Source organism: Staurois parvus, unplaced genomic scaffold (genome assembly GCF_062004578.1).
Source record: "Staurois parvus isolate SC_StPar_1 unplaced genomic scaffold, SC_StPar_1.0 ptg000392l, whole genome shotgun sequence".
NCBI classification, from domain to species: domain Eukaryota; kingdom Metazoa; phylum Chordata; class Amphibia; order Anura; family Ranidae; genus Staurois; species Staurois parvus.
The window spans coordinates 5,583,126-5,610,929 of NW_028318188.1; the positions used below are offsets into that span (position 1 = coordinate 5,583,126).

At 41.0% G+C, this 27,804-nt stretch overlaps 1 protein-coding gene across 4 annotated transcripts in view; it reads right to left on the bottom strand.

The window, feature by feature from the left end:
* Positions 1 to 27,804, bottom strand: part of ARHGEF28 (Rho guanine nucleotide exchange factor 28) — a 305,207-nt gene that overhangs the window by 34,011 nt on the left and 243,392 nt on the right. For all 4 annotated transcript variants that reach the window (XM_089686171.1, XM_089686172.1, XM_089686173.1 and 1 more), the window contains 8 exons: positions 25,203 to 25,325; positions 20,204 to 20,321; positions 16,749 to 17,003; positions 13,878 to 13,954; positions 6,622 to 6,800; positions 6,137 to 6,228; positions 4,167 to 4,349; positions 1,847 to 1,984 (listed from right to left, as the gene is read on the bottom strand). In XM_089686171.1, the coding sequence (XP_089542297.1) occupies positions 1,847 to 1,984; positions 4,167 to 4,349; positions 6,137 to 6,228; positions 6,622 to 6,800; positions 13,878 to 13,954; positions 16,749 to 17,003; positions 20,204 to 20,321; positions 25,203 to 25,325 (1,165 nt within the window). The remainder of the gene's footprint in view (positions 1 to 1,846; positions 1,985 to 4,166; positions 4,350 to 6,136; positions 6,229 to 6,621; positions 6,801 to 13,877; positions 13,955 to 16,748; positions 17,004 to 20,203; positions 20,322 to 25,202; positions 25,326 to 27,804) is intronic.

Here is a 27,804-nt window from a genome sequence, read left to right on the forward strand (position 1 = left end):
ACAACATCACTGGAAAACGACGAGAGATCAGGAAGACCTTCAACGAGCTCAACCTCTGAAAATGCTCTCTTCCTGAAGATGAAGATCCAGCTCAAAGGTTGACATTTTGACAACATTGAGGAGATCCAGCGAATTGCCAAGTTTTACACAAAATTTCACATTTTCTCTTTGTTCTAACTTGCTGTCCATGAAAAAATAGCAGACATGGTAATGCATGTGGTCAGAAGATCACCAGTTGCACTGCTTCTGATGTACACAGGACGATGTCTTTTGGCACACTAACTTATGAAGGTCGGTGCTCCCTGTGACTGCATGCAACCTTGTGCTGCCATCTGTTGGCGTGTTACAAAACTAGTCTCTAAACTTTTTTATATGACCTCCTATCTTATTTTTAGTCTGTTTAATATACTGTTGGAAGCATATCAGTTTATTAAGTGCAAAAAAAATGTTTAATGTGTCAAAAATTCCAAGGTGTCCTCCGCACATTTCCTGTGTTATCTCAAACAGCCCTCTTAGTTCTTATCTTGGACTATAGAATCATTAGTCTTTATGTTGTAGAAAATTGACAGTGGGACTGATTGAGTTTTTTAGCAAAAGACCCGGGGCAGAATTGACCACACTCCTCTCAGATTGACATTTCTGGCAGAGTAACGGGTATTTTTCTGTATTTGACTGGACTTTAAAAGGGATAAAACATGGAAAATGTGGATATATTGTAGAGATATCCTGTATTTGACATACACTTTAAATGGAGTTTGACTTCCTCACAGTAAGATTTAGATAATAGTATACTAGATTACCAATATACTCATATGTGGCTAATGCTATATGATGCATAACTACAGTCAGTATATTTATACTACAGAGCTTGGTCAAACTTTCCATTGACCGTTAAAAAAAACATTTCTATTCTGCTACTCTAGGCAACTAGTTACAGCTGTCAGTGAATTCCGAACGCTATTCAGGATACACTGCAAGTGTGCAAAAATTCCACATATATCAACTGAACCTTTGTAGCCAGATTCAACGGGTTTTCCAGAAGGCTCTTGGATAGGACTGCAGTCTGCAGTAGACTCTGAGGCAATTTATATGCAAGATTTTATTGTTTGACGGTTTATTTTTTGTTGTCTTGTTTATCACTCAGTGTGGAGCTGCCAGGAGTCTGTATTATACCCTCTCAAACTGGAAACTGTTACTGTTGGCTATATACTGATAAGCCCGCACAAAAACCACAGGCCAATGATAACTTAAAGACATCCAAGAGGAAACAAGATCCTCCAGATTTCATAAATATTGGTATATGTAAAAATAATAAGTGACATCAGTACACTAAAACAAATCGTAGTAACAACATTCATTTTGGAAATCGGACATTTCTGAGCAGTATAAGGACACTTTCATCATAGCAATAGTGACATCACTACTGCCTTGAAAAAGGGGTCTTTATGCAGCCCTGAAACATTGCATTTTCTGGGGTCATTGGTATGTTTTGGAATTTTGGATTGAAAACATCATCTATTTGCCACTTTGGCACCCACTCCGATTTATGTTTTATACTGTATGGACATCACTGAATACCTCCAAATTTGCTGGACAATAAACAGCAGCACAGTGAGAGCCACACTGCCATCCACAGCCAGAACTTACATACGTAAGCACAATGTTCAATTACTGTCTGGTTCAGTCCAGCATGTCCCTTCAACCGTTTGTTGAAGGGACATGCTTGAAAACATGCATTTGATGAGAAATTTCAGCCAATGGCTGCGAGCGTTGTATGTAAGTATGTATGTTGGTACGGCAATTTGTCACTTGCAGTGTGTCCTTGTCTTTAGACATGACTACTTACAGTTGTATAAAATTTCTTGAGTCTCCTCAAATGGTCCAGTTCCTGAACACGTCCGTGATCTGTGGGATGTCTCTGGATCTTCAGATGACCAGGCTGTGTTCTCCATTTGTGATGCTAAAGTCATGTACAGTCTTTCAGCTTTTAACATGAAAATATCATTAACTTAGTATGAAGTCCTCTTCAAATTCATTTACTTTCTTTGCAGAAAAATTCCAGGATAAAAGCACCAGTTGAGGTAGGTACAATTATATTCATTACACTTTCCCCTACACCCCCAATCCAGGAAGCTTGTATACTTCCGAGCATACCACTCTGCGGGCAGCCAGTTGGCATCATCCCCATAGACTTCTATGGAACTGGCAAATCTGGCAACCTGCAGAGTGACACTCTGGGAGTGGAGATCTCATGGCTTCTGCCGTTTCCTCTATTACCTGATCCCAGAGATCTTTAGGAGTAAAGTGTAATGCATATTGTTCCACGTCCTTCATCACAAATCAGAAAACTTTTCTTCCTGGAGTTCTTTTCTCAAGAAAACATGTTATAGAAAGTATGTACGTTTTGCCATTACCGATTCCCTTTTAAAAATTGTTTACTGCCTGGCTGTCATGCTGACCCACCTACTTTAGTGTTTTCTCAGTCACCGATCCATAAACTGAAATTTTTTGTTCAGCATCCTTTTTTGGGTGTTTGAGAAAGTACTGAAGCCAGAGACAGCCAGGCAACTAACATTTTTCAGAAAGATAACAGTAAAGGCCAGGCTGAGCATTTCTGTCAACAGAGGTGCCCTTTAAAGCACAAAACCAGCCAAAAACAACACGTGTAGGACACCATCCCCAAATCTGAATGAAGAACTTGCAAAATTGAAAAGAATAAGCTCAGCATAGCTGCAATTTCTCTCTAGATATGAAAGGATGGAATTAAATGAATGTGCGAGTCCATAGCTGTCACATGACACAAGAAGACATCCATGGGCATCATGGATATCATCACTTACAGGCTATCAGCAATAGCCTGGGTGATGTGAGATCTGTTCTCCTTCAACTGGTTAGTCAACTCAGATATTTCAGTTTCGGGTAGAAAATTGCAAGGAGAAACACCTGCCAATTTTGTAAAACACACAGTACTGGATTCAAGTAAAATCAACCAGAGCCAGCACAAGATTTCACAGTATACTGTACCTTTAGTGTGACAATTTGCCTGAAAGTGTACTAACAGTGCCCCAAATTCATATGAAAACTTTTTCTTTCGGTCTACAATGCATGACCTAGACATTAATAGTGGGGCCTAGCCATAGCTAGCTCTTGAAAGGTGCACTGTCTTTTCAGAGGTAGTATACTCATTCTGTTATAAGGAGGTATGACAGGATGGGGATTAGGCTGCAATGCCTTCCCAAACTAAATTCTTCCTGTTCTAGTGACACCAAGACAAGAAATGAGAGTGTGCAAGTGTCACAGGGCTACAAAAGAAATAAAAAACCTGAAAAGTTCTAAACTTTTCCCACCCTCTTAACCAAAGGTGCACTCACACTGAGCACAGCTGAACTGAACCAAAGCTCAGCTGTCACTCCTCCTCACTCCCCCTTCTGGTCTGAACTTACACGGGTCTTAAAGCAAGTGTTCCCGGGCACATTTACATCATCACCTCTGCCAACCAGACCACAGTATTCCTACTCCTGTGCTCACTGATCTATGGCACAGTTTGCACTAACGATGAGGCACACTGTAATGGACCACAAGTGCATCATGCCCAAAACCACCTCTTCCAAGTGGTCCTGGGCATGATGCACTTAACCATTCCTTAGCACAGTTCAAGAGCTCCCACTACACAAACAAACCAGACCAAAGGGGTGAACCGTGCCCAGGCAACATTAAAACTGCTGTTGTGAGTTCACCCTTAATGTGCTTTTGTTACCATCTCTGTCTCTATCAGAGAAATATCCCATTTCTTCCTGCTCTGTCTGACACTTGTCATCTAGACAAGAAGTAAAAGAATCTTCCTGAACAGGACACAGTACACTGACAAAATGTTCCCCTTCTGTACAAGTTTTTGCTGGATTTAGGTTTAAGGTCTTAAGCCAGCCACACAGGAGTCGAAAACAAAATTCTTGTTGATCGTCAAATTGTTCATTTTTCGCATTATTAGTGGCACAGCTGCGACATGCAATCAAAAGTGCCTGATCCGAAATGTTGGATTTCTTTTTAGAAAAACAAAACAAATGATGGCACAGTCATATGAGCCATTTCCTTTTTTTAATCGAGAGAACATTCGGTTTTTGACTCATCTATGGCCGGCTTTACTCTGATCACTCTGTAATACATACATTCTTTTAGTGCCGCCTCCAGCATTGATGCAGCCTGAGGAATCTCTCCAGAGTCAGCCTTAACGAGAAGCTGTGTTTCCAGTTTCACATCACTCCCACCGCATAGGGCAGCCAGTTCTGCAAAAATCTGTAACTTTTCTTCCAAATAGCTGCAGATTTGCTGGTCATGGATGCTGAGGACTTCTACAAGATATAGGAAAAAAATAATTCCTTTGTGAGTTCTCCACCCATCTTTTTAATGTTTGCTTTCACTTTCCTTTTGGGTCGCATCATACTGCAGTACCTAACAGAAATTCTAGTTTATTTCGAATAATACTTTTTAGTGGGACTTTCACAGTTTATTAAAGAGACAATGTCACCTACCTGCCTCCTGATTGTTCCTTTCTGCCCAGGCAAGCTATACTCCTGTAACGGTATCCCAAGTACCCCCTAGATATAGGGGAGCATGTGATCTTCCCCATGTGGCACTGTTTGGGCTTGAACAGCAAGTCACCACTAGATACAGGTCCTGATTTTAAGAAATCTTTCACATATGCCTAAATGTTATAGGCATGGGGATAATATAAATGAGAAGCATTTTTTTTACACACTGGATTACTTAGATGTATGCTTTGTGGCCAGTTCAAGAAAGTGATGCTTATTAGATGTATTTGGGATAAAGCTCACACTCAGGACATTGTTGAATCATTTGAATTTTTTTGGTAGGTTTAATGAAAGTGAATACAATTTACTGCCTTACTAACCACTACTAATAAATCTACTAATATATGAGATTACATACAAAGGCAAACAGATACATGTGCACTCTGTTTATTGCTATGACCAGGGTGTTATAGTGACAGTTACTAACAGTTGTGGCTACAGCAAAAATGCTGGGCTTCAACTACCACATCACAGCTTTTGATCACTGTCATTTAATACTGATCACCTGACAAAAACAGGATTGCCTAAAAATACTTCTGCCCTTCAATGCTGAATAAAAGACTGTTGTGCTCAGGGGCGGACTGACAACTCATGGGCCCTGATCATGGGGCCCCTGTGTCCTTGCCCAAACTCAAAAAAAGCCTATGAAAAAGGTACCAAGGGCATCTCATGGGGCCCCCTACTGACTCCGGGCCCTCGGGCAGTGCCCGAGTTTCCAAATGGCCAGTCCACCCCCGGTTGTGCTCAGCTCTATACAACTGGATGTAAAATATTAAATTTCTGCTCTATGTAAATCAATCATGAAGTAAAACCACAATTAGAAATATAATTACGTCAATGTTCAGTATTATCACCAGAGAGAACAATATTCCTAAAAGCAGTATTGAAATCTAATGCCCTACTTTCAAAGTTTTTTTGCTTTTCAAAGTCTCTATATACAGACATCATTCACTGCCATATGCAGTCTTGGACAGGGGGTGAGATGGTGGAGCGCTAGGTATGTGTTTCAAAAAGTGGTTGTAAAAGATCAAAGTTTTTTACCTTCATGCATTTTACGCATGAAGGTAGAAAACCTTCTGTGTGTAGCAGACCCTCCAGCCCCTCCAATACCTACCTGAGCCCAAATCAGCGATGTGCCTCAGCTGTTCCGGGTCTCTTCATCCTCATTGGCTGAGACAGCAACAGTAGCTATTGGCTCCCACTACTGTCAATCACAGCCAGTGAGTCAATGAGGAGAGAGTGGTGGAGGGAGAGGGGGTTGGAGGGCCAAGTCGCATCTGTGTGTGAATGGACACACAGAGTAGCGGCTCGGGAGTGAACCTGCTTGGGTGCTTCCATGGCAAGCAACTTGCTGTGGGGGCACATGGCAGGATGGAGGGGCCAGGAGTGTTGGTGGGGGGGACCAGAGAATAAGAGGATCGGGGCTGCTCTGTGCAAAACCACTGCACACGGCAGGTAAGTATGACATGTTTGTAAATTTAAAAAAAAAATCTGCCTTTACAATCTCTTTAAGACTTTGAACCTCACTAGTGAGCCTACTTACTCACCTTGATACTTCTGAGCTTTGGCTGCTCGTGCGTCTGCAGCACGTCTGTCTTCATCAGATTCACTGATTTTTCCTTCATCTTCTTCTGGACAGCTTTGGAAATAAAACATGGTGAAAAAATAAAGAACTTTGTGTATATTTTCAAAAATAAATCAATGAAGTCTATTGAAATAACATTCTAAATGATTTTGTACAATGAATTGTTCTGTTATTTGCCATTTTAGGATAAACGAGGCTCAGAAAAGGTGCTTGCTGTAAGAGCAGTAAGTGGAGAATAATGTAATGTACACATTAAATTGCACAACAGTTGATTAGTCACCCAAATGAACTATATCCCTCATTAACATGCAAAGCCGCTGGATGTGCTGTATAAACTGTGTGTAGATGAGGCTACATACAGCACTGTGTTCTGGGTGCGAGCCAAGACTTCTCTCAGATCCGGAGTCTGTATACAACCTATGCAGTGTATAGAAATGATATTATTACCTCTGCACAGCTTCCTGTATCTGCCTCATCCATGTGTTTCGTTCCTCTTTGGAATTTGTGTGAATTTCATACATTTCCGGTCCAGCCGATGATGCACTTATCAGAAACATCCCACGCTCCTCATTGGCTACTTCCCTCACTATCAGTTTTTGCAGGGAAATTACTGGAGGTTTCTGATCCTTTATAAAAACACATAAATAACCCACACTTAATAACCATTACAAATAGTAGACAGAAAAGACAGTCGTTCAGAATATTTGACAGTTCCACCACAGTCAGAGATACCAGTCTGAAAACCTTATCCAACAAAACAATGCTGAGCCTACAGAAGGAGAGAAAGTGAATCCGTGAGGATAGATAGTCACAGAAACACAAATAACAGTGGGATTATGCTGCGTTCCACTTCCCAGCCTCCTGCGACAGACGCTGAACAGCTCCCTTAGCTAATGCTGGATACAGACACCAGTTTATCCCAGCAAACACCACAGATTAATGACTCACTGGACTCCCTGGCTTTTGATGAGCTTATTACAAGTCACCCCTATGTGAATTGCCTAACCCTTTAACCAGTACATTTATTGGAAGTCTACACTTAGAGGTGCGGTTTTCTTTTCTCTCTATATGCTTCCCCAGAGTTAGCTTCTACTCTGCATACAGCTTGCCCTATGTGGATGGACTTTGTATCCCCTTTTGGACTTTTATTTGGACCAATACTCTCGCTCCCTGCGCCTATAATCCCACTGCTATTTGTACTTTTCTGAAGCTTTCATTGTCGACATGAATTGTGGGTCAATATTGTCCTGATTGTTTTATACATAGATCTGTATTTATAATTATTGATTTTTTATACATTAATATTTTATGTATACCTAAGACTAGCTTATTTGTTATGGAACTAATCCTGGAGATTGAGTCTCACAAATTTGGTATCCTATAGGATCTGTCTACAGCTCTCCCTTCCACCATCTTATGTGGGTAATGCAGATTGAATAGACACACACGCTTTGCCCTGTGTGACAAATTTAAAAAGCTGGAGAGAATTATTAATTCCAGCAATTTTTTAGTGGTGGGATGAGTTCTTTCTCAACCAGTATAAGGAATATAAAATCTCTCCTAGAGGCCTTGGCAAAAAAGGGCAATTCTTTAATATTCTATTACCTTTCCAAAAAAAGTGAGGAGGTACATCTGAATTTTGCTAGCTCAAATGGATGGAGATTCTCATATCTCATAGACACTCCAAATTTGAGCAACTTACACACCAGGTACAAATAATATCCAAAGAAATTGCAAATATGGATACTTCCATTCCTTGTGCCTGGTTTGATGCTCTCAAAAAGAATACAAAAACAATGAAGACTTTTTGATAAAGACCAAACTAAAAAAAATTTAGTAGGGCTCTAGATGACTACAACAGCAATAAGGTATTCAACTGGAAATGACAAACCCATAAGTTACCTTCCCTTCTTACTCTGGATCCCCTTATTGTTCAGCCATCTACTTCTGTTCAGACCCCATATTCAGCTATTACATCCATATCTCAGCTAAACAATAAAAACACATATACATTTGTTTCTAAAGGTACAAAATCTTCTAAAAACAAAAAATCCAAAAACGGGAATCATTTGTCCAAACATACCCATAAAGACCAAGCTTACCTTTCTACCAACACCAATACCCCTCTCAACACACAAAATGTCACAAGTATTAAGACCTCCTTAGAGGAACCTAATCTGCCTAACCATTGCATTTCCATACCAACATTATCCACTACAGATAATTTTGCTTCTACCCCACCCAAATCCATCTCTCCCCAAAGCCTACCCAATACCACTCTATCTGATAACCAAAATGGGTTTACATCTTCTGCCCCACAGACTTTTTTTTCATCCCTGGGTGCCCCCTCAAGCCGCCCCCCAAAAACGAAAATTCATTGGAGAGGATGCAGAGGGGGACAAAACAAGCCTAAGAAAAAAAAACACAAACAGCTGAAACTATAAAAATTAGGGATGTGCATATCAGTATGGGTGCCAATTCAGAGTATATTCATGAGTATTCGTACTCGTGAAAATACTACTGATAGCTTAACCAATACTTTGCGGTGTGATCTGTGTTAATGGACACAAATTGCACTGCAAAGATTAGCACATGATTTGAACAAGAATGCGATTCCTGTACAAATCGCAAGTGGTTTTCCCCACTGCTCCTGTGTGAACTCAGGCTTGCCATACCCCAATTTCACACAGGAGCGGTGCGGGAAACCTTCTTACAGGCATCCCATGCTGAGTGCCAGTGGTAAGAGAGGAGAGAAAGAGGCAGGAACTTGAAATCCCAGACGCTTTCTTTCCTCTCCTTGCAGCCATGACAGTTTTGGCTAGATGGCATCTGATTGGTCAGCAGCTGACCAATCTTGTGGATTTTACAATTATATATCTTATGAACCAGTATAGCTAGGACATTTATCATCCACGTTTTTCCATTCATATTGCTATATATTATCCTATCATGTATATATAAATGTTCCTTTATATTCCTTTTACTGTAATGTGTTTTGAAATATGTGTCCACTTATTTATATTGTATGATCCTTTGCGATTTGTGCACCAATCAGAATGCCACAATCTTCCTTCTGCCCCTATTATACGATCATCATTAGCTGTATCCATTGGCTTGACAATGGAGCGCGCATGTCTGTTTGTGACTTCGTGCATGCTATGAAACACGTTGCAGCCCCCTGGTGATGTCACGACGCCGAGGTCCAAGTTGCGTTCCACCTCCCGGCCTCCTGCGATAGAGGCTCCAAACAGCTCCCTCAGCGCACACCGGATACAGACACCGGTTTATCCCAGCAAACACCACAGCTTAATGACTCATCAGACTCCCTGGCTTTAGATTACCTTATTACAAGCCACCTCTATGTGAATTGCCTAATCTTTTAACCATTAAATTTTATTGGAAGTCTACACTTAGAGGAGCAGTTTTCTTTTCTCTCTGTATGGTCACAGAAACACATAGTACTGGAAGGAGAGACTTATATAAAGATGAGAAGGAACCATAGTTTTAGAATGTATGATTCACTTGTAATGTACAGCGCTGAGCGAACTATTGGCGCTTTATAAATACTGTATAATAATAATAATAATTCACCGGTAATTAAAATTAGTGTTTCGAAGTACTGACCAACGTACGCTGACTTTTTTTTTTACCATAAAATCCTTTGCTACAGTGGCTCATTAGGGGTATATTCTTTCACCTGTGAGTAAACTACCATCTGCAGGTAGCTGAAATATAGCAAAACAGGACTAGCTCCCGATGGTTATACCCCAGTGCATACTAATGAGCGTGGTTGAAGCAAGCAGTGAGAAAAGGTGATGTTTTCAGAACAAAAGAATACAAAAAAGGAAAACGAACAGAGGTCCTGCCTTGCCATAGACCCCGGGGCAAAAATGCTGCATTGAACGTACAGATCTGCGGGTCTAACATAACACTATACAAAAAAAAACAATCCACAGCGAAGAAAACATACTTGCCCTGGAGTACCCTCTGTGCAAGAACAGCGAAGGGTCTTTGTACCAATGTAGGTTAATACTGGAAGATACTGTACAGTTGGTTTACTAAAACTGGAGAGTGCAAAATCTGGTGCAGCTCTACACAGAAACCAATCATCTTTCAGGTTTTATTGTCAAAGCTTAATAAAACAAGCTAAAGTTAGAAGCAGATTGGCTACCATGCACAGCTGCACCATATTTTGTACTCTCCAGTCTTAGGAAATGAACCCCTGTGTGTGATGGCTGTTGGAGTAACAAACTAACTACCAGGAACTTCTTGATTGAAGAATTATCTGGAAAAAACAGTCTACCTCCTCAGGACACTCAGCTAAATTAGATTCATTACTATATGTGAGAATATTCGTGTTCCAACCCCTCCAGATGGTGTCAATATATCCCCAGCTGAAATAATATTTAGTGCTGTGTCCTCCAACAAATGGTGGAATAAAACAATTACCATTCAGTTTTTTTTCTGATTCATTATTGCATGTTTGATTTGGAAGCAACTTGTTTATTTATTCCTCATTTTTTTTAAACAAATTTACAGGTTTACCTTCCAACTGATATGTCAGAGACAGCTGTCAGCACCTATGCAGCACAAGTGCTGTAAAAACAATTATGAGACTAGCAAATAAACCAACTAGACTGTCTCACATTTCATGGAAAATCTGCTGAGAGAACTCCACTCCCCATGCAAGGACATGAGAGGGCCTGTAACCCAAAATGACCATTCTTCAGCATTTGCAATTATACAGTATACCCTTTGTAATTGTCTGCATTCCTGCATGAATGGCTCCTGTAATATAGTCAGAGCTTCAACTGAATCACAGTATTAGACAAACATAATCTACATAAAATAAAGTAGAATGTCTTTACTGAAAACATTTTCTTAGCCAGAGGTCACTGATGTGTCTAGATGCTCAGGCCAAATTTAGCAGTGTTAACGTGCTGATTAACATTAACAATAAGGCTATGATTAATCTGGATGCCTAAATCTTTGTATAGATTTTTACTGACATATAAAACTTTTATTTGGTATACTGCTTTATTAAAAATACCCTGCTTTGCTTTTGTGATAGTCTGATAAATGTGCAACATTTATTTTTAAATTATTTTATTTTTAATAATACAGCTGTATCTAGCAGTCACAGTTTAAAGAGTTCAAATGTAAGTGCAGCGCTAAAGCATAAGGGACAAATGCAGTCATAAAGTGCTTATGTAAACAGAAGTGTTCATACAATATTCCAGTGAAATATATCAAATAAAACATCTCAGATCACATAGAATCATAAAATCGTAAAAAAAAACTCTAAAATTCTGAATATAAAATTGTGGATAGTCCGTGGCACTGCAGGTCACAGAAGTGCCAAGTGATATATATGTGCTTATTTAGCAATAATGGTGATTATACAGTATTAAAGAGGCCACCACAGGTAAATACTGCAGCCTGCAGGCTTTAACTTTATCAATAAAGCCTGTAACCTGTGCCTGAGCTGACATAGTGATCACATAACACTGGAAACCACTCTGAATAGTTCCAGATCATCAGTGAGGACCCCAACTCTCTCTGACAGTTGGGACGGACAAACAGCAGCCAAGCACATCCCAACCAGCTTAATAGATTGTGGGCAGGAAGAGGTTAAACATTCATAGACTAGAAATAATATGTGAACCTCTACATTTAGTAACTGGACTAATCTCCTTTACCAGAAATTTCCTTTAGCTGGTGATTAGACTGATTAGAGCTGCTCAAATTTTATATTGTTCTTTGCACAACTGTTTCAATAAACTAATAATACTCAGACCTTTTGCATGAAGAGCATTCTTCAGGCCCATGCCACAAAACCTCAGGTAGGTTGTATTCTGGATCTGGCTTTGAAAAGCTAACTGTCTTCTGTTTAAAGCACAACTCCATTCCAACCAGCTAAATAGAAAAATAAGACCTGTTCCAAGAGGTAAACTAACCTAAGAATTACATTGGGATCCAATACAATTAAAGTGTATTTAAAATGAAAACATTTTCATTTTGTTTTGAATTTAGTAGAAAATTAATAGAACATCTGCCATTTTCTTTACTGCATTTGTCCTCGCTGAGGTTTATGCTCTCTATTTGGACCAGTGGCCCTTGTTACCAAGAAAGTGAGGGGTAAGCTGTCACTGAAACAGGAGGTAAAGGTGAACATTCCAATAGGGACACCAATCCCAATGATAACTGTCTAAGAGGTAGTTTCCCTTACTTTGGAAATATTTCATTCTATGTCCTGTTGCGGCCCCAGGACAGAAAGAAGACTTCTGTAACTAGTGCTCACTATAACCTGAACTAAAAAAATAGCCTTAGATATACTTTAGCATGTTTCTTTTTAAATTTTACAGCAGATGTATCTGCCTCTAAATGTGTCATATACCTCTTGTCCTAAACATTGACTGCTCCTGCCCTTTTATTTTAAAGTGGTTGCAAAGGTAGAAGGTTTTTTTCTCTGCATTAAGGAAAAAAACCTTCTGTGGGCAGCTACACTCCCCCCTCCCCTTATACTTACATGAGCCCGATCTCAATCCAGTAATGTACAACAGAGCAGTGGCTCTTTCTCTCCTCACTGGAGACAGAGGCAGCAACAGGAGCCATTGGCTCTTGCTGCTGTCAAACACAGCCACTAAGGAGAGAGCAGGGGGTACACAGAGCACAGCTCAGGATCAAGCTTGGACAAGTGCAATAGCAAGCAGCTTGCTATGGGGACACTCGAGGGGAGGTGGGGTCCAGGATGTCAACGGGGAACCTCAGAAGAGGAGGATCCAGGCTGCTCTGAGCAAAACCAATGCACATAGCAGGTAAGTATGATGTGTTTAATACATAAAGAAAAAAAAATCCTTTAAAATCTCTATAAGTTCATCTTTCGTAACAGGTACACCCATTTTCAGGGCATACTGTAACACCGGCCCCTGCCCCCCCCCCCCCTCCTCCATCCCTTCTCCTCTCCCTAGCTCTCACAAATTGAAATAATCGTGGCTCTGCCTGCCCGGCCGCGTCACTCATTTACAGAGTTCTATGAATGGGAAACTACAAGTCTTGACAGCCTTTGCAGCTGTCGGCTTGCAGTTCTCAATGAACCACCACAATACTGTTGAGCGCTGTGGTAGATCATTGCTTCTTCCTGTCAGTTTGAAAATGCTTGCCTGTACTATGTACGGGCTAACAACTAATACTGGCAGTCTGCAGGAGACCTGAAAGGCACCTGTGATCTGCTGATCGCTGGTGCTATGCTTTCCAAGCAAAAAAAAAAAAATTTTTTTTTTCTTTTTTTAAAGTTAACTTATCCTTTAAGGTGGCAGGCAAGATTAAAACACTTTTCTGTCCAGGATGCTCTCCCACACCCTTCTTTAATATGTAACCCTGGCAAGCTGAGTATGCAGCGAATTCAGTAAAACAAAACCTAAGTATTTACAGAAAAGAAGGAATGTCAACACAGTGCTAAACAAATCATATTGGGCTGCTATTTAAAACTGTTTATGAAAAGTATTCAGTGCATTTTCCCTTTGAAAAGAAATCTGAAAACCTGATTAAACAGGAGACAAAATTCTCAGAGTCAGCAAGTCTGGAAACAGAAGAGTGCTTACAGTTGCCAATAAACCTCTTGACTTATTGGCTCTAACTTTTTTCATCACTAGTTTATTAAATCACTTTTTTTTTCCAAGATACATGAGCTATAAACTTACCACAGCAGCAAATATATACTTTTGGTCTTTTTCTTGAAGAAACAGCAACACGTCAGTTAAAAGTAGAGCTTGGATATCTAAAATATAGAAAAATAGGTTTAAGTTTTGAAACTTTTCTTCAAATAAATATTTATTAAGAGTCTGAATCAAGATGTGTGAAGCCAAGCATTGACTTGTAGTTTTCCTGTTCCAGAATGAAACTCGCCCAGCAAAAACAACACAGCCGTGTACAATACAGGTTAAGATCTCACAGCCAACATGGTGTCTGCGGTACATAATCCAGCGTAACCAGTTTCTTTCAGGCCTGCATTGGCTATAAACGTCTCAGTCCAGAGCACAAAGACTGAAAGACATTAAGCTCCCAACAATATGCCATTATGTGAATTTTCGGCACGCAAACAGGAGTTTGGTAGTTTAGTTTGCCAAATGTTTTATGATACCCCCTACTAGCCCTCCCACATTTCAGAATTAACAGAAACAGCCCTATTCTCTCAATGTATACACGCTTGGCTGAATCTTACATAAAACCACACAAGTAGTAACATGGAGAATATTGGGTCTTTTGGTTATATTGCATCATGGAAAATAGAAAAGGCAAGATCTGTCTTGTGAGAGGTTGACTATGTACCAAAAACAATTATTTTACAAGGTGACTTTACCAATTCTTGAAAAAAATGATTTGTGCTTTTGATTATGAAATGGTAAGAATATAATTAACAGTAGACAGAATTACGAGTCCTATATCACTCTGTAGGAACTGGACTACTTGCTGCCAGAACCCTTGGATAACCCTTGGATAACTGGACAAGGCCAGATAAGGTAAAGGACCCCAGTGTGTTATTGCACTTGGGGTAACAAAATACCAGTGTTATTAAGGTTAGGTATGTTTTAAGTAAAATATACAACTGACATTGATTATATCAGTGGTCTCCAAAACTGTGCCCCTTTGCTTGTCTTTATCTGGCCCTGGGGACACTTTTCCACCAATGATGGGACACCATTCCACCCACTAACAATAACAATGGCACTATTATTCTCATACCAACAAAGGGGCCTTCTTCCTGCCATTAAAACTAATGATGGGGCATGGTTTATGCCCACTGATGCTGGGGCATTTTCTACTACCATTGGCCATAGTTCAGCCCCCCTAAAGGCTGACGGTAAACTGGCCCTTTGCTTAGAAAGTTTGGAGACCCCTGGTTTATATGAATATATAAATGAGATCAGCTTATGCAAATCCAGGCCCTCATCCTAATTTGTCAGTTTCTTTTTCCCAACAGGTTTTTTTTTTTTTAATAAGCAAGTTTGTAGGCCAACACTATAATGTAGAGAGAACAGAAATGCCTCTTAGAGGAGGAGGAACTGTATATATTTAAAAGGAGGTTTTGGTTAAGGGAGTCTTATCTGTTTGTGAATTGTTAGGAAAATCCTCTATAAGCTGTTAAATATATTAAAATTCTGAACTGTTCACAATTTGTTCCAACTAGAGGATACCTCGTGAGTATTACATTTTATAATATGAGTTTGCCGAAAAGTACAATAGCTGGGCTCATTAACAAATGATAACTGTTTGCAGACTATAACTCGTGTCTTATAGTTGTAGGCTAAAACCAGAATAAAGGCCTATGTATTGGTGCAGGCCTTGCATTCATGCAACATCACATTTTGAGGGTTGGGGAACATCAGGTCTGAGGGCATTGTGGTTAGGTTGTACAATCTAAACTAATTTAACTGTAGGTATATTAGGGAATGCTAGAGAGTTTATAATACTTTTAGAAAGGATATTTTATTTAGCTTGATGCAACCTGTAACAGTAAAGGGTAAAGTATGCCAGACTTTAAAGTGAATCTGAACTCAAACTCCATGTTATAGAGAACATCTAAAATGGTTATTGTGCCTTAAAAATAGTCTGAAAACTGTGCTTTTTTTTTTTTTACTTAATTGCTCCCAAAAAAATTTGCAGTGCAGATCTTAGTATGTATGTGAGGGTGCCTCAGCACTCCCATGCTTACACCATCATAGCAGTATATCCGTAGAGTTCTAAGGCACTGCTGCTCCTGACAGTCACAGGAGATTAGGAATGATATTTGGGTATGTCACTACTCTGCCGCTCACTGTACTTCTTGCTGAGGAAGCAAAGCCCTGCCTCTATTAAGATGGCCATGTCCACAGAAAGACAATGCAGAATAAGGCATGGTGAATAAGTAATGGAGAAAAGATCACCTGCAGAGATACAACAGGCAGCACTAGTCACTAATCCTTTGCCTTCGGTCTACAATTTTTAAAACACAGCTTCCAGAGTTTAGCTCCTCGTCAATCTGCTCTTCAGTCATTTGTGTTCAGTTTGTATTAAACAGTAGAAAATCTGCGCAAAGTATTTTGAGATTACACTGCCAAGTTATGTGAAGGATTTGATCCAGATCAGGGGTTCAGCAAGCTCCTTGGCAGTAGGAACTGATCCAAGGAAAGGATATAAGGTCTGTTGACTTTTAAATCACAGAATAGCCTAGGTCCCACAGAACTGACCACAGCAAGAATGAATCTCAAATCCTACGCTGATTTCTTCACACAGAAGAGATATGGCTATTCCATTATTCCAAAAGAAATCATAAGATGCACTGGCCCTCTCACATTCGGGGCTGTAAAACTTATTCCCCCACCAGTCGGCTCCATCTTTTAATAACAGACTAATGATATGTGTGCTTACAAAAGTCTATGAGACACAGTAACCTATGGATCACAATAGCCATTTCCTTCTGCAAAGTTGTTTTTACGTTATCAATTCTCTGTACAGTAAAGTGATTCACTGGCAAACAAGTGCTATATAAAGAAATTATTATTATGAATATATTTAATGTTATCAGTGAATACCTTTAAATCTCCCTGTGGCAGTTTTCCACAGAAGGACACCTTCATACAGTAGCACCCGCTCTTTATTCTTTAGGTCTTGCTTTGTAAAGACATGTCCATTCTTCATCTTGGTGAAGGTCTTGTTCTCAATCTTGTTTACAAACTCTTCAAGTCTTTGTTTTCTCTCAAATTCACTGACTTTGAGGTCCACTGCAGCAATCATGTCCTTGATTAAGCACAGGGCCCGGCAAAGATCCTTGTGCTCGTCATTTCCCTCTAACAAAAAGACATGAGAAGTGTTATGAAGAAACAAGACTATTTACACATTGATTTACATATATTGTATATTCACAGCTTACAGTCTAAGGTCCCTAATGCCTGGTACATACTACGAGAGGGGCTCATGAGGAGGTCTCTGTACTAACTATACAACGTTAGTACAGCAATCTCCCCGCTAAGCTATTGTGTTCTGACATGGGGACCACCGAGCTGAGAGTGGTGATCAGATGCTGATAGCCAGATTTTTTTCTGGCATGCCTGTTCTACAGAAGCTGGACATTTGGCTGGCTTCTGTTGGACAGGCTGCTGTACACACGGGCCAAATGTCAGACGGTTTCTGTTGAACCGGCCTATATTCGTCCCTTATCTACCAGACAGAGCCGGTGCTTCCACTAGACAAACTAGGCAGCTTCCACCTAGGGACGTCTGGGTGCAACACAGGCCGGCACTCTCTCTGTGTGGCCTATGGACCTCTTGTATGAATTCTTAATTTCTCTGCAGAGTCCCCCTCTCCTCATACACAGGGAATGATGGTATCTTCTTTACTTTGCACAATTGTCTCACAGCCTGTCCACACACACATGACCATTTAGTACATATACACACACACGACAGTATTCCATGTAACAGTGAAGTGCTGACTCCCTCTAGGATGGGAAGTGATGACATTAGCCCAGGACCCTGAGCGATCAGCAGTCTCTGATTGGAGGATCAGTCCATACATCTCCGGTACACACACTGGCACACACGATCCTCAAGCTGTAACAGTGAGCCGAATATAGACTGAACGGGGCGTGTCCATCGCTGGCTTCGCCTTCTACACAGCTGCAGCCAATCAATAATGGGGGGTGTGCTGTGGTTGCAGGGTTAACCCTATGTGAGTAGGACGATCAGGGCCCTATGTGTATGAAAGGGAAGCGGTATAGTGCTGGGAGGCCGCCTGTCCTCACTGAGAGCCGCATCCTGGACTCCTCACCCTGACAGGAGCCATCAACAGTGAGCAAAGTCTAGGCGAATTGCAGGTCATGGAGGTGACAGGAGAATGAGGGGGCGGATACTGGTCTGGGTGCCGATTGGTCGTGTGGGACGCCGCCACGTCATGAAAGATCTGTCAGCTGAGGGGAGGGGCAGCAGAGGGGGAAGAAGAAAGGACAAAGCAAGATGCTGGGTGTCTGGGGCCAGTGTAGCAGCTGAGCTGCCACTCCTTCCAGTGTTTCTCTCAGACTCAGTCCCTTACTGTAAGCCGGCTTCCAGCTACTGATCACTGGAGTTTTGTAAATCTTTCTCTTTTTTGGCTTCTGTCTGATTGGTTAATGCAGTTAATTTATATTTGGTTAATATATATTTTGTCGTTAATATTGCTTCTGGTGGCATCTTATGGCACTTATTTTTGCAGATTAAAAGAAATTTAGCAGTTTCAGAATTTGTTGATCTAATATTTTCTACTATTATTACATTTTTTTTTTTTTTTTTTTTTTTTGGAGAGGGGGGGCACAAGTAGCTGGCTTTGCCTAGGGCGCAAAATAGTTCAGCACCAGCCCTGGTACCAGGAATAGTTCACTTATACATACACATACTAGGACCAATTTAGACAGAAGCCAATCTACCTACCAGCATGTCTTTAGACTAGAGGGATTTACAGCCCTGAGTTAATTTTCTTAAACAGAGTAGCAAAGCATTACGAGAGGTCTTGCTCTTATCTACAATCATATGCACTAAGAATGACAATTTAGGGAAAGTTTAACCACAGACACGCATAGAACTGAACAGATGCCTATGAATGCACCTCCTTTGACAGTCAAACAATTTCACCAGTGCTAAAGTAATTGCTGGTCTTTTTTTACTGAGCTGCTAGTTGCCTGGCTGTTTCTGGATTCAATACTTTTGGAGTCACTGAACTGGAACAAGCATTCAACAAGTGAAGACAAATATAAGTCAGAGCTCATGATCTGCATACTGGTTCAAGATCAGCTACTCGGAAAGTATTGAATATTTTGGATAAGTATAGTAGTCAGACAATGAACATTTCAAACATTTCAAATTTCAGCACTGGCAGCTTACATATTTTATCAGTAAAAGTTTCTTTTAAGGACAAAAGTCTTTAGCGCTCTTTTGGAACTTTAAGTGACTGTAAACATATTTTTTCAAAAAACAAACATATCATACTCAGCCCAATCCTCAACTTCTGGGGTTCCCCACCAGCGCTCCTGACACCCCCCCCTTCCCGTGCTGAGTGCCCCCATAGCAAGGCCCCTGCTATGGGGGCACTCGGCGGGCTCTATCCCAAGCCTCATTGTCTGTTTCTGTAGGCACACAGATTGCGGTGACTCAGCCCAGCCCCCTGCTCACTGGCTGTCCCTGATAGCAGAAGGAGTCAATGACTCCCACTGCTGCCTCCATATACAATGTGGGGGAAAGAGAGAGAGGAGGGAGCCACTGCTTTCCAGAGGATGCATTAAGGTAAAAAAAAACCTACCTTTACAACCACTTTAAACCGCATCTCCAGGCATGATAGTTTCTTACCATATTAGTAGCTTGCTGCTGCTCTAAATCTCTCTGTAATCAAAATTAAATCTTGGTCCTGCTAGATAGTGGAAGGTCTTCTGTACTTTTGCCTAGCTGCCAAAAACACTGCTCCACATCCTGTGGGCTTTATTTACACTTGTGGTTGGAGGGTGGTAAACACACGTGGTTAAGCTGCGTTTTTACCACTCCCAACTGCTCCTCCTTAAGCTGAAATGGCATTGGATGGGAATGTACATATGCTGAGGCATTTTGCATTGTGGTAAAAATAATCTATCCCCACCCACAGGTAACATTCCATGTGCAATTACTTGCAGACAACTGCAGCAGCTGTCATGTTATTGCTTTGTACAGGCTGATTTATTAAGCTCTGGGGAAAATTCCTTTGCAAAATGCAACTTCCCATGCAAAGTGAACCGTCTATTTCTGATCTAAACTATATAAATTTGAAATAAGATTAGAGAGTAGAAAAGAACAAGCAGTATGTAGTGCTATTAGGTTTGAAGTACAGCTTGTGTATTTATTGTGGAAATGCAACCTACTCCCATATATAAGTACATAGAGACCCAGTATGTAAAATATTAACAAACACTCATGAGGGTTAACAAATGCTCATAAGGGTGTTTACATTTTAAAACAAGTGACAGTTACCAGCCTAGAGATTTTACACTGACCTGGAGTATAGCGCAATATCCTCTCCACAAGAACTGGATATTTGGTGATACGCTGTGTTACTAGAAGAATACATTCAGGGATACCTCTGCGACGAGCTTGCAGATTGCTGTTTGTCACCTTTAAAAACAAAATAAATTATACGGAGATAAAAGTCTTTAGACCAATCTACAAGCTGCAGCTTCAAGCAATTTTAATCTCAAAAGTAAACGTATTATATTGCAGCTTACCAATTCTTAGATGTGAAGGATGCATTATTTTTCTTTTTTAAGCTCTCTCTCTTCTATTATCATCTGGTGATCCAGCTAGAAAGTCAGTAGTTTTTCAACAAAAAAAGCTCTCTTGCAGTTACAGGGATGAGATGTACCATTTAACTCTGGCAGTGGTGCTTACAATGATCAGCTTTTATTTACTGAATGCAAAACCTTTATCCTAAAATGTAAAAACTGTTTGCTGTAACTGATTATAACATATTAGCTGAAGTTTACCTACAATTTTTTAGTTTATCTAAATCTGCTAGTCCATCTAACACTCCCCTCCCCCCAGGTAGACAATGCTGCCGCCCAAAGGTGCCCCCTGTGCTCCTTCATCCAGAGTGGGAGCATTCTAATACAGGAGGCGTGTTACTGGTCAAATCACCAGGTGAAAACAGAGGGAAGAAGCCTAAAAAACGAAAACACATACAGCCACCACATCTAATGATTGTTGTAATATATTACATTTTTGTTTTTTTAATTGCACTTTCATTCTATCAGAGTTACTGTCTAATAACATAAAAGGCCACAGGATGGCAGTGCAGTATTGGAATCTGCTTACAATTCCATTGGCGAGTCACAGAAAACAATTCGATGTCCTCGCATGAAACACTGTTAGCTTGTTAACTAAAGTGATCAGATACATCATGTGTACCGTTTCAGGTTTTGTATGTGCAATTCGGATAAAAATACACCTTGTGATATCAAAATAGTCTTTTCTAATAAACCTCTGTGTGGGAATACGAAAAATATTTTTTTAAAAGGTATGTAAAGGACATCTAAAAAAAGAAAGACAAAAAATCATTAGTAAATAATCCTTTGGCATAATTTTTTTCTTTGAATGCTGTTACTTTTTTTCTTCACTACCTGTCTACCTTTGATTAACCAGATGGTCTTAGATTGTAAGCTCCAAGGAGCAGGGCCCTCCTAACCCTTTGGTATTGAACTGTATTGTTGCAGTATTGTCTACCTTTATATTGTAAAGCTCTGAGCAAACTGTTAGCGCTTTATAAATCCTGAATAATATTAATAATGGACTATAGATCATGTCCATGATGTGACTAAATGGTTAGCACTTTCGCCTGGCAGTACTAGGGTCGTTGGTTTCGAATCCCAACCATGGCAGCACCTGACTGGAGTTTGCATATTCTCCCTGTGCCTGCATGGGTTTCCTCCCACACTCCAAAGACATGCTGGTATGTCAATTGGCTCCTGTCTAAATTGGCCCTAATATGTGTATGTATGAATGTAAGTTAGGCACCTTAGATTGTACGCCCCTTGAGGGTTATGGACTGATGTGAATGTACAATATATATGTAAAGCACTGCGTAAATTGACGGTGCTATACAAGTACCTATAATAAATAAATAATGATATGCCTATCCACCTTATGGAATTGTTGAATTGTGGGATCATTTGTGTTCTCTGCTAACTCTTGAGATTTCTAATGCTACATAGACTCTGCATATCGTTGTGTGTCCTCATTACCTGGTTATGTATTATCCCGTGCAAAAAATACAGATTGAAAAAAAAAAGAGGAATGCTGGTTCAGTGTCTCTGTACTGTACTGAGGCCATTGGTTTGGCATTACAGCTAGGCAAATAGCATTTTCAGAAGGGGATGATAGCAAATGTGCAACTTCCCTCACTACATGATTCCTTTAATTTGACTCTTGCAGCTATGAAGGTCATATATGCCTCTTGCTTTTGAAGGACAGGGGATTTCCTCACTTGTACTCCAACTAATCAGCAGTTTGAAATGAGTTGCTAAAGAGCTGAGACTACTACTGCACACAAACCGCTTGGCTTTTTCTTGTATGTCGCACCTCAGCCTTGGAAAACCCATCTGCTTTCCAAGACTGGGCTGCGTTGCAACGGAAAAAGTACTCAAGGCTAAGCACAGCAGGCCAAGTCTAGATACTCTCCAGATGCTCAATAAGTTATACACAGAACTGCTAAATAAAAGAGAGCTGTATTCAAACAATGTATATTAGTGTTCATGCAGGCTGAGTGCAGACAGAATTATTACTTATTCACTCTCGCTGCTTTCAAGGAATTAACAATTGGCTCAGTTAATGGTATAATTTGTGTTAATTTACTATTCTTACATTTAAAAATTGCATCATTATTTTTCGAAAAACTGAAAGAACAAACATTTTTGAAATTGCAATGGGGAAATGACACCTGGAATGTGATTGGCTGCTATAGGCAACACCTTAACTTTTTATTACGAATTAATATACCTGTGCTTTGACTGTGCCTGGAAATGTGACAAATACTGTTAACAGTACTAGAGTCATGAATTTCATGGGGACCCAGAAAGAATAACCATCTGCTAGTAACAAGCAAAAAAGTAATCTCTCACTCTTGCACAGACTAAAGCATATCTAAACCAAAAAGCTAAATTGTAATATATTGCAGAATACCAGTCTTTAAATGTGGTGACTGCATTAGTTTTTTTTCACCTGGTAACATAGGGTGGCTCCTATATATATGAAGGACCAACAGAGACTCCCGTGGACAGAAGCTTTGTCTGGAGAAAGTAGTGTCAGGGGGACTAGTAGTTTAATACAGACTTTACTCAAATGACTATCTGATTAAAGTCCAATTCCAACCAACACTTTTTAAACAGTTACAGCAACAGTTTTTTCCCTGTTAGGACAAATGTTTTAAATAAAAGCAGACCATTGTAAGAACCCATCAGTGTTGCATACAATCACACTAGCGCAAATTGCAGTGACAGGGATCTTCCGATTCCTGCTGCGGCTGTGAGTGGCTAGGTGCAGTCACCAAACCCGTTCACTATAATGACAAGTCACCAGCAACTACAGCTATTCACAAGGTGTGTCCAGCAGTGATCAATGCAAGTAATCACTGACAGTGTGGAGGAGCAAACAGCTGCAGCCGCAGATGACCTTTTTTATACTGAACAGGGCCAGCAGCAGCACCTAGCCACTCACAGCTGCAGCATGAATCAGAAGATTCCTGCCACTGCAATTTGCACTGGCCTAAATTGCTGTGTGTATGTAGCCTTATGGTTTGTCTCAACCCTCTAACTGCTACTTTTGCTGCATAGCTTGGTCTAAAGGAAGTTGAAAAATAGCAGACTAAATGGGCAGATCAAGGGGTAATAAAATTGTTACATGGGTACTCAGAAAAAAAGACTGCTTTGGTAATGTTAATGATAGGCTGCATCACATAATTTGCCTTTAGTACAGCTATTATGTTATCTCCATCAGATGATCATTTTGCTATCTGGTCAATTTTGATCAGATTGGATATCAGTCTTTAGTCTGTGGCTGATCCTTCGGGGGGAAGGGGGGAGGGAAGATAAGGGACACGCAGTTTAAAAAGTCTGGCTTTCTCACCCATTTATTGAATGCAAACGAGCAAAAACAAAAACAACCAGCTCTTTTTTTGTTTATAGTGCAAAAAATAAAACACCCAGTGGCGATTAAATACCACCAAAAGAAAGCTCTATTTGTTTAAAAAAAAATGATAATGTCATATGGGTACAATATTGCATGACCGCGCAGTTGTCATTCACAGTGCGACAGCACTGAAAGCTGAACGTTGGCCTGGCCAGGAAGGGGGTATAAGTGCCCGGTAGGCAAGTGGTTAAGGAGCACTGTAGTCCCCTTTGGTGTACTTCCTTAGACCCCAGATGAATTCTCCTCTTCACCCAGCTGCACTGGAGGTATCCCTGAGCAAGAGGCCCCAAGAGCTTGAAGTTAAGCAGTCCCGGCTGAGGACTAGTTCAGTATTTCACCTGACCATCCTCTCCCCTTATCTGGCCCAGGAGGTGTAGGAGTACTCACACTGTCCTTTCCTGTTGGGTTGGGTGGGTTGGTGGCTGCCTTCAGACCTTACGCTAGACTGGCTCCTTCCCGACTAACAGTCGGTCCTCCCTAGGAGACGTTAAGGCAGTGGAGATTCTCCTGTCCAGCATTCTGCCTGTAGGTAGGCCCCCCTCCCTGGGGGGAGCTAAATCTAGACAGCGTTACACTCTGAATAAAGTTTCCTTGGCATGGGCACTGCGGCTTACACCTATATTTTCAAAAGACCCTCTGCTTTTAAGGTAAATGGTTAGGCAGGGCCAATTCAGTTGTTTTACAGGCTGCGTGGTAAGTGTGCTGGGAAATCCTTTGTTTGCTTGTGGTGTGCACTGCCCCTTCATGTGCACCTTGCTGTAAAGACCCCTTATAAGTTGGGGTGGTTGCCACTTTTTTGTACAGTGTTTATTACATGAAACTTGTTTTCTTGTTGCAATGAAGCAGAAAAGCAAATGTGCACTGTCTGTTCATTAGGGCTATATACAGAATGTCTAACATGTCTTAAGGCCGCTCCAGCTGCTGTGCATGCCTCCTGACATTTTAGCGCACCTATGGGTGACAATTGTAACTTCCAGCTCCACTGACTGCAGCCTGTCAAAATCTATGGCAGGCTGTGGCTGGATGGGGCTGAATGCTGTGTGACATGGCACCCATATTTAGGGCCCTATTCTTTCAGGTCTGAATGCCCATAGCATAGAAGACCTGAATTCTGTGAATTTGCACATATTATAGTATATAGAGCAAGGGCTGATTGGAAACAAATGAAATGGGTTGTTTATAGACCGTCACATTACATAGGTTTTTTTTTTTAGTCTAAAAGAGGTGGTACAAAAATTGTACAAAAGATCAGCATAACTTTAAGAGTCATGGAAGATATCAGTAGACAGCAAGCCTTGCTATAAAAAGAATACTTACTTTTATGAAGTTCTGAAATTTTTTATTATGTTGCAGCTCCTTAAACAAGTTCACAGCTTCAATATGGTGACTGCAGAATTCTCCATAAATAAGCTTCATTTTTTCTGCATTCTCAGCTGAAAACTGGAAAGAAAATATAGAGTGAAATAATTATATAAACTTCATTAGCCTGAAAAAGAAAAAAGAATTATATTTTGTCTCACCGATTGCATAGAGATGACTATTCCTGAATATCATTGTAAAGTTTTCTGACTATCCTGACTTCAGAATAGTACAGAAATGTCCTTGTGGCTGACAATGTGGCATTCTAGGAACAGCTGCATGCTTCCACTCGTGCACTTATCCCATGATATACGAATTCCAGGAGCAAAAAATAACATTTCTTTAATAAGGGTGTCTTCTGGTAAAGATGGATGCAAAGGCAGGTAGTAATTCCTCCAAGCTAAAACATTCATTAAACCATACTGGTTGCATTGTAATGTTTCATTAAAAATGGTGTCGCTGGTTCTCCTCCCCCCACCTCACCCCCTCACTCTCTGCCCGCATCGCCCACCTCCTAAACGACATATCAGACCGGATGTCGCTCCATTTCCTCAAACTTAACCTATCCAAAACCGAGCTCCTGGTCTTCTCCCCACCCTGTGCACCCCCCCCCCATCCTCTCCATCACTACTGACAACGCCACCATCTCTCCCACCCCACACGCCAAAGTCCTGGGTGTCACCCTGGACTCCCACCTCTCCTTCCTACCCCACATCCAACTGCTATCTAGATCTTGCAGGCTCCACCTCCGCAACATCTCCAAGATACGCACGTTCCTCACCCCAGACACCACCAAACAACTCGTACACTCCCTCATCATCTCACGCCTGGACTACTGCAACTCCCTCCTCACTGGCCTACCCAAACGAACGCTTTCCCCACTCCAGTCTATCCTAAACTCAGTGGCTTGACTCATCCACCTCACCAACCGCTCCACATCTGCCTCCCCCCCCTCTGCCAATCCCTTCATTGGCTCCCGATTGCCCAACGCATCAAATTCAAACTGCTAAATCTGACCTACAAAGCCATTCACAACGCTGCCCCAAACTACATAACCGACCTGATACCCAAATACTACCCTACCCGATCCCTCCGCTCCTCACAGGACCTCCTACTCTCTAGCTCCCTGGTCTTCTCCTCCCACGCCCAATTGCAGGACTTCTCCAGGACTCCCCCCATCCTCTGAAACTCCCTACCCCAACCCATCAGACTGTCACCTACCCTCCTCACCTTCAGGCGCACCCTGAAAACCCTCCTCTTCAGGGAAGCCTACCCCAACCTCACCTAACACCTGACCTCACCTAACAACTAACCTCCTCCACTCCTCCCACCACTCCATCCCCCACAGCCATCTCCTCCTGTACAACCTTCCCCTCCCTCCTAGATTGTAAGCTCGAAAGAGCAGGGCCCTCGAACCCCTCGTGTAGTGTATTGTTACTGTCTTGTCTCATGTTATGTCCCCCTTGCTACTGTACAGCGCTGAGCATACCCTTTGCCGCTATATAAATACTGTATAATAATAACAACAACAACGTGTCAGGATTTGATATGTAGTCATGGTAGACAGGGTTAAGTATTCCGATAAGGGATTTGTGACACCGGAAGGCAGGTTGGGGTTTAGGGTCATGTGAGCGGCGTGATTGGCTGTCACAAAGGTCATTTGATCGGAAAGCTCCCGATCAACAGTATCAGGACCTTTCTCTAAGGCTGGTAAATGTGCCGGGAGTGAGCAGAGCGTGTGGTCTCGGCACATTTGTTTATATTAGGTACATAAATACGCAGCCTCTCGGTGTCAAGGCCCTGCCGCTAAGAGGCATCATATCTGTGTACTGTCAGTGCCAAGGAGTTAAGCCGGATATACACTAGTAGATATTTGAGCAAATATTTGTACAAAAATTCTCAGTATATTCAATGACTTTATGAATGTTGTTTAAAAGCAGTTAACAATTTCATTTGCTTTTGTCATTTGATTATGTAGTGAACGGTCTGTACAGAACGAAAACCACATATGCTGTTAGAAATTTGCTCACTTCCTTCCTGCTCCTTCAACTTTTCTCATCACTGTGGCCCAAAACAAATGTTGATTAGTGTGGCTAGTTTATTTTAGGTGTATAAAGATATTATACACTATACAATCTGATTGTAAAATCTCTTTAATATCTCTTTTAGATATACCAAAACTATATAATAAAAAGGACACACCTATCTATCCATTCACTCTAAATCTAATAAGGAAGGCCCTTTCGCTACATAGTTGACAGTAGATCTAAGGGTGATTGTACAATCAGATTTTATAGTGTATGGTGAGCTTTACAAACTTCCACCTTTCTTGTTTTCAATACTATAGCTCTATCCACATGTGATTGCCCAGCTCCTGCACAATCTGCCAGATGAACAATGCTTCTATGATCAGAGGCGCTGGCAGAAGGTGAAATGGAAGAAGCGGTGTTAAACCCCAAAACAAAAAATATCTATTATACTGTAGTGACTCTATTAGTTTTCTTTTTTTTAGGCTTTTCCCTTTGTTTCACCTGGTGATGGGGTCAGTATGTGTGGCATT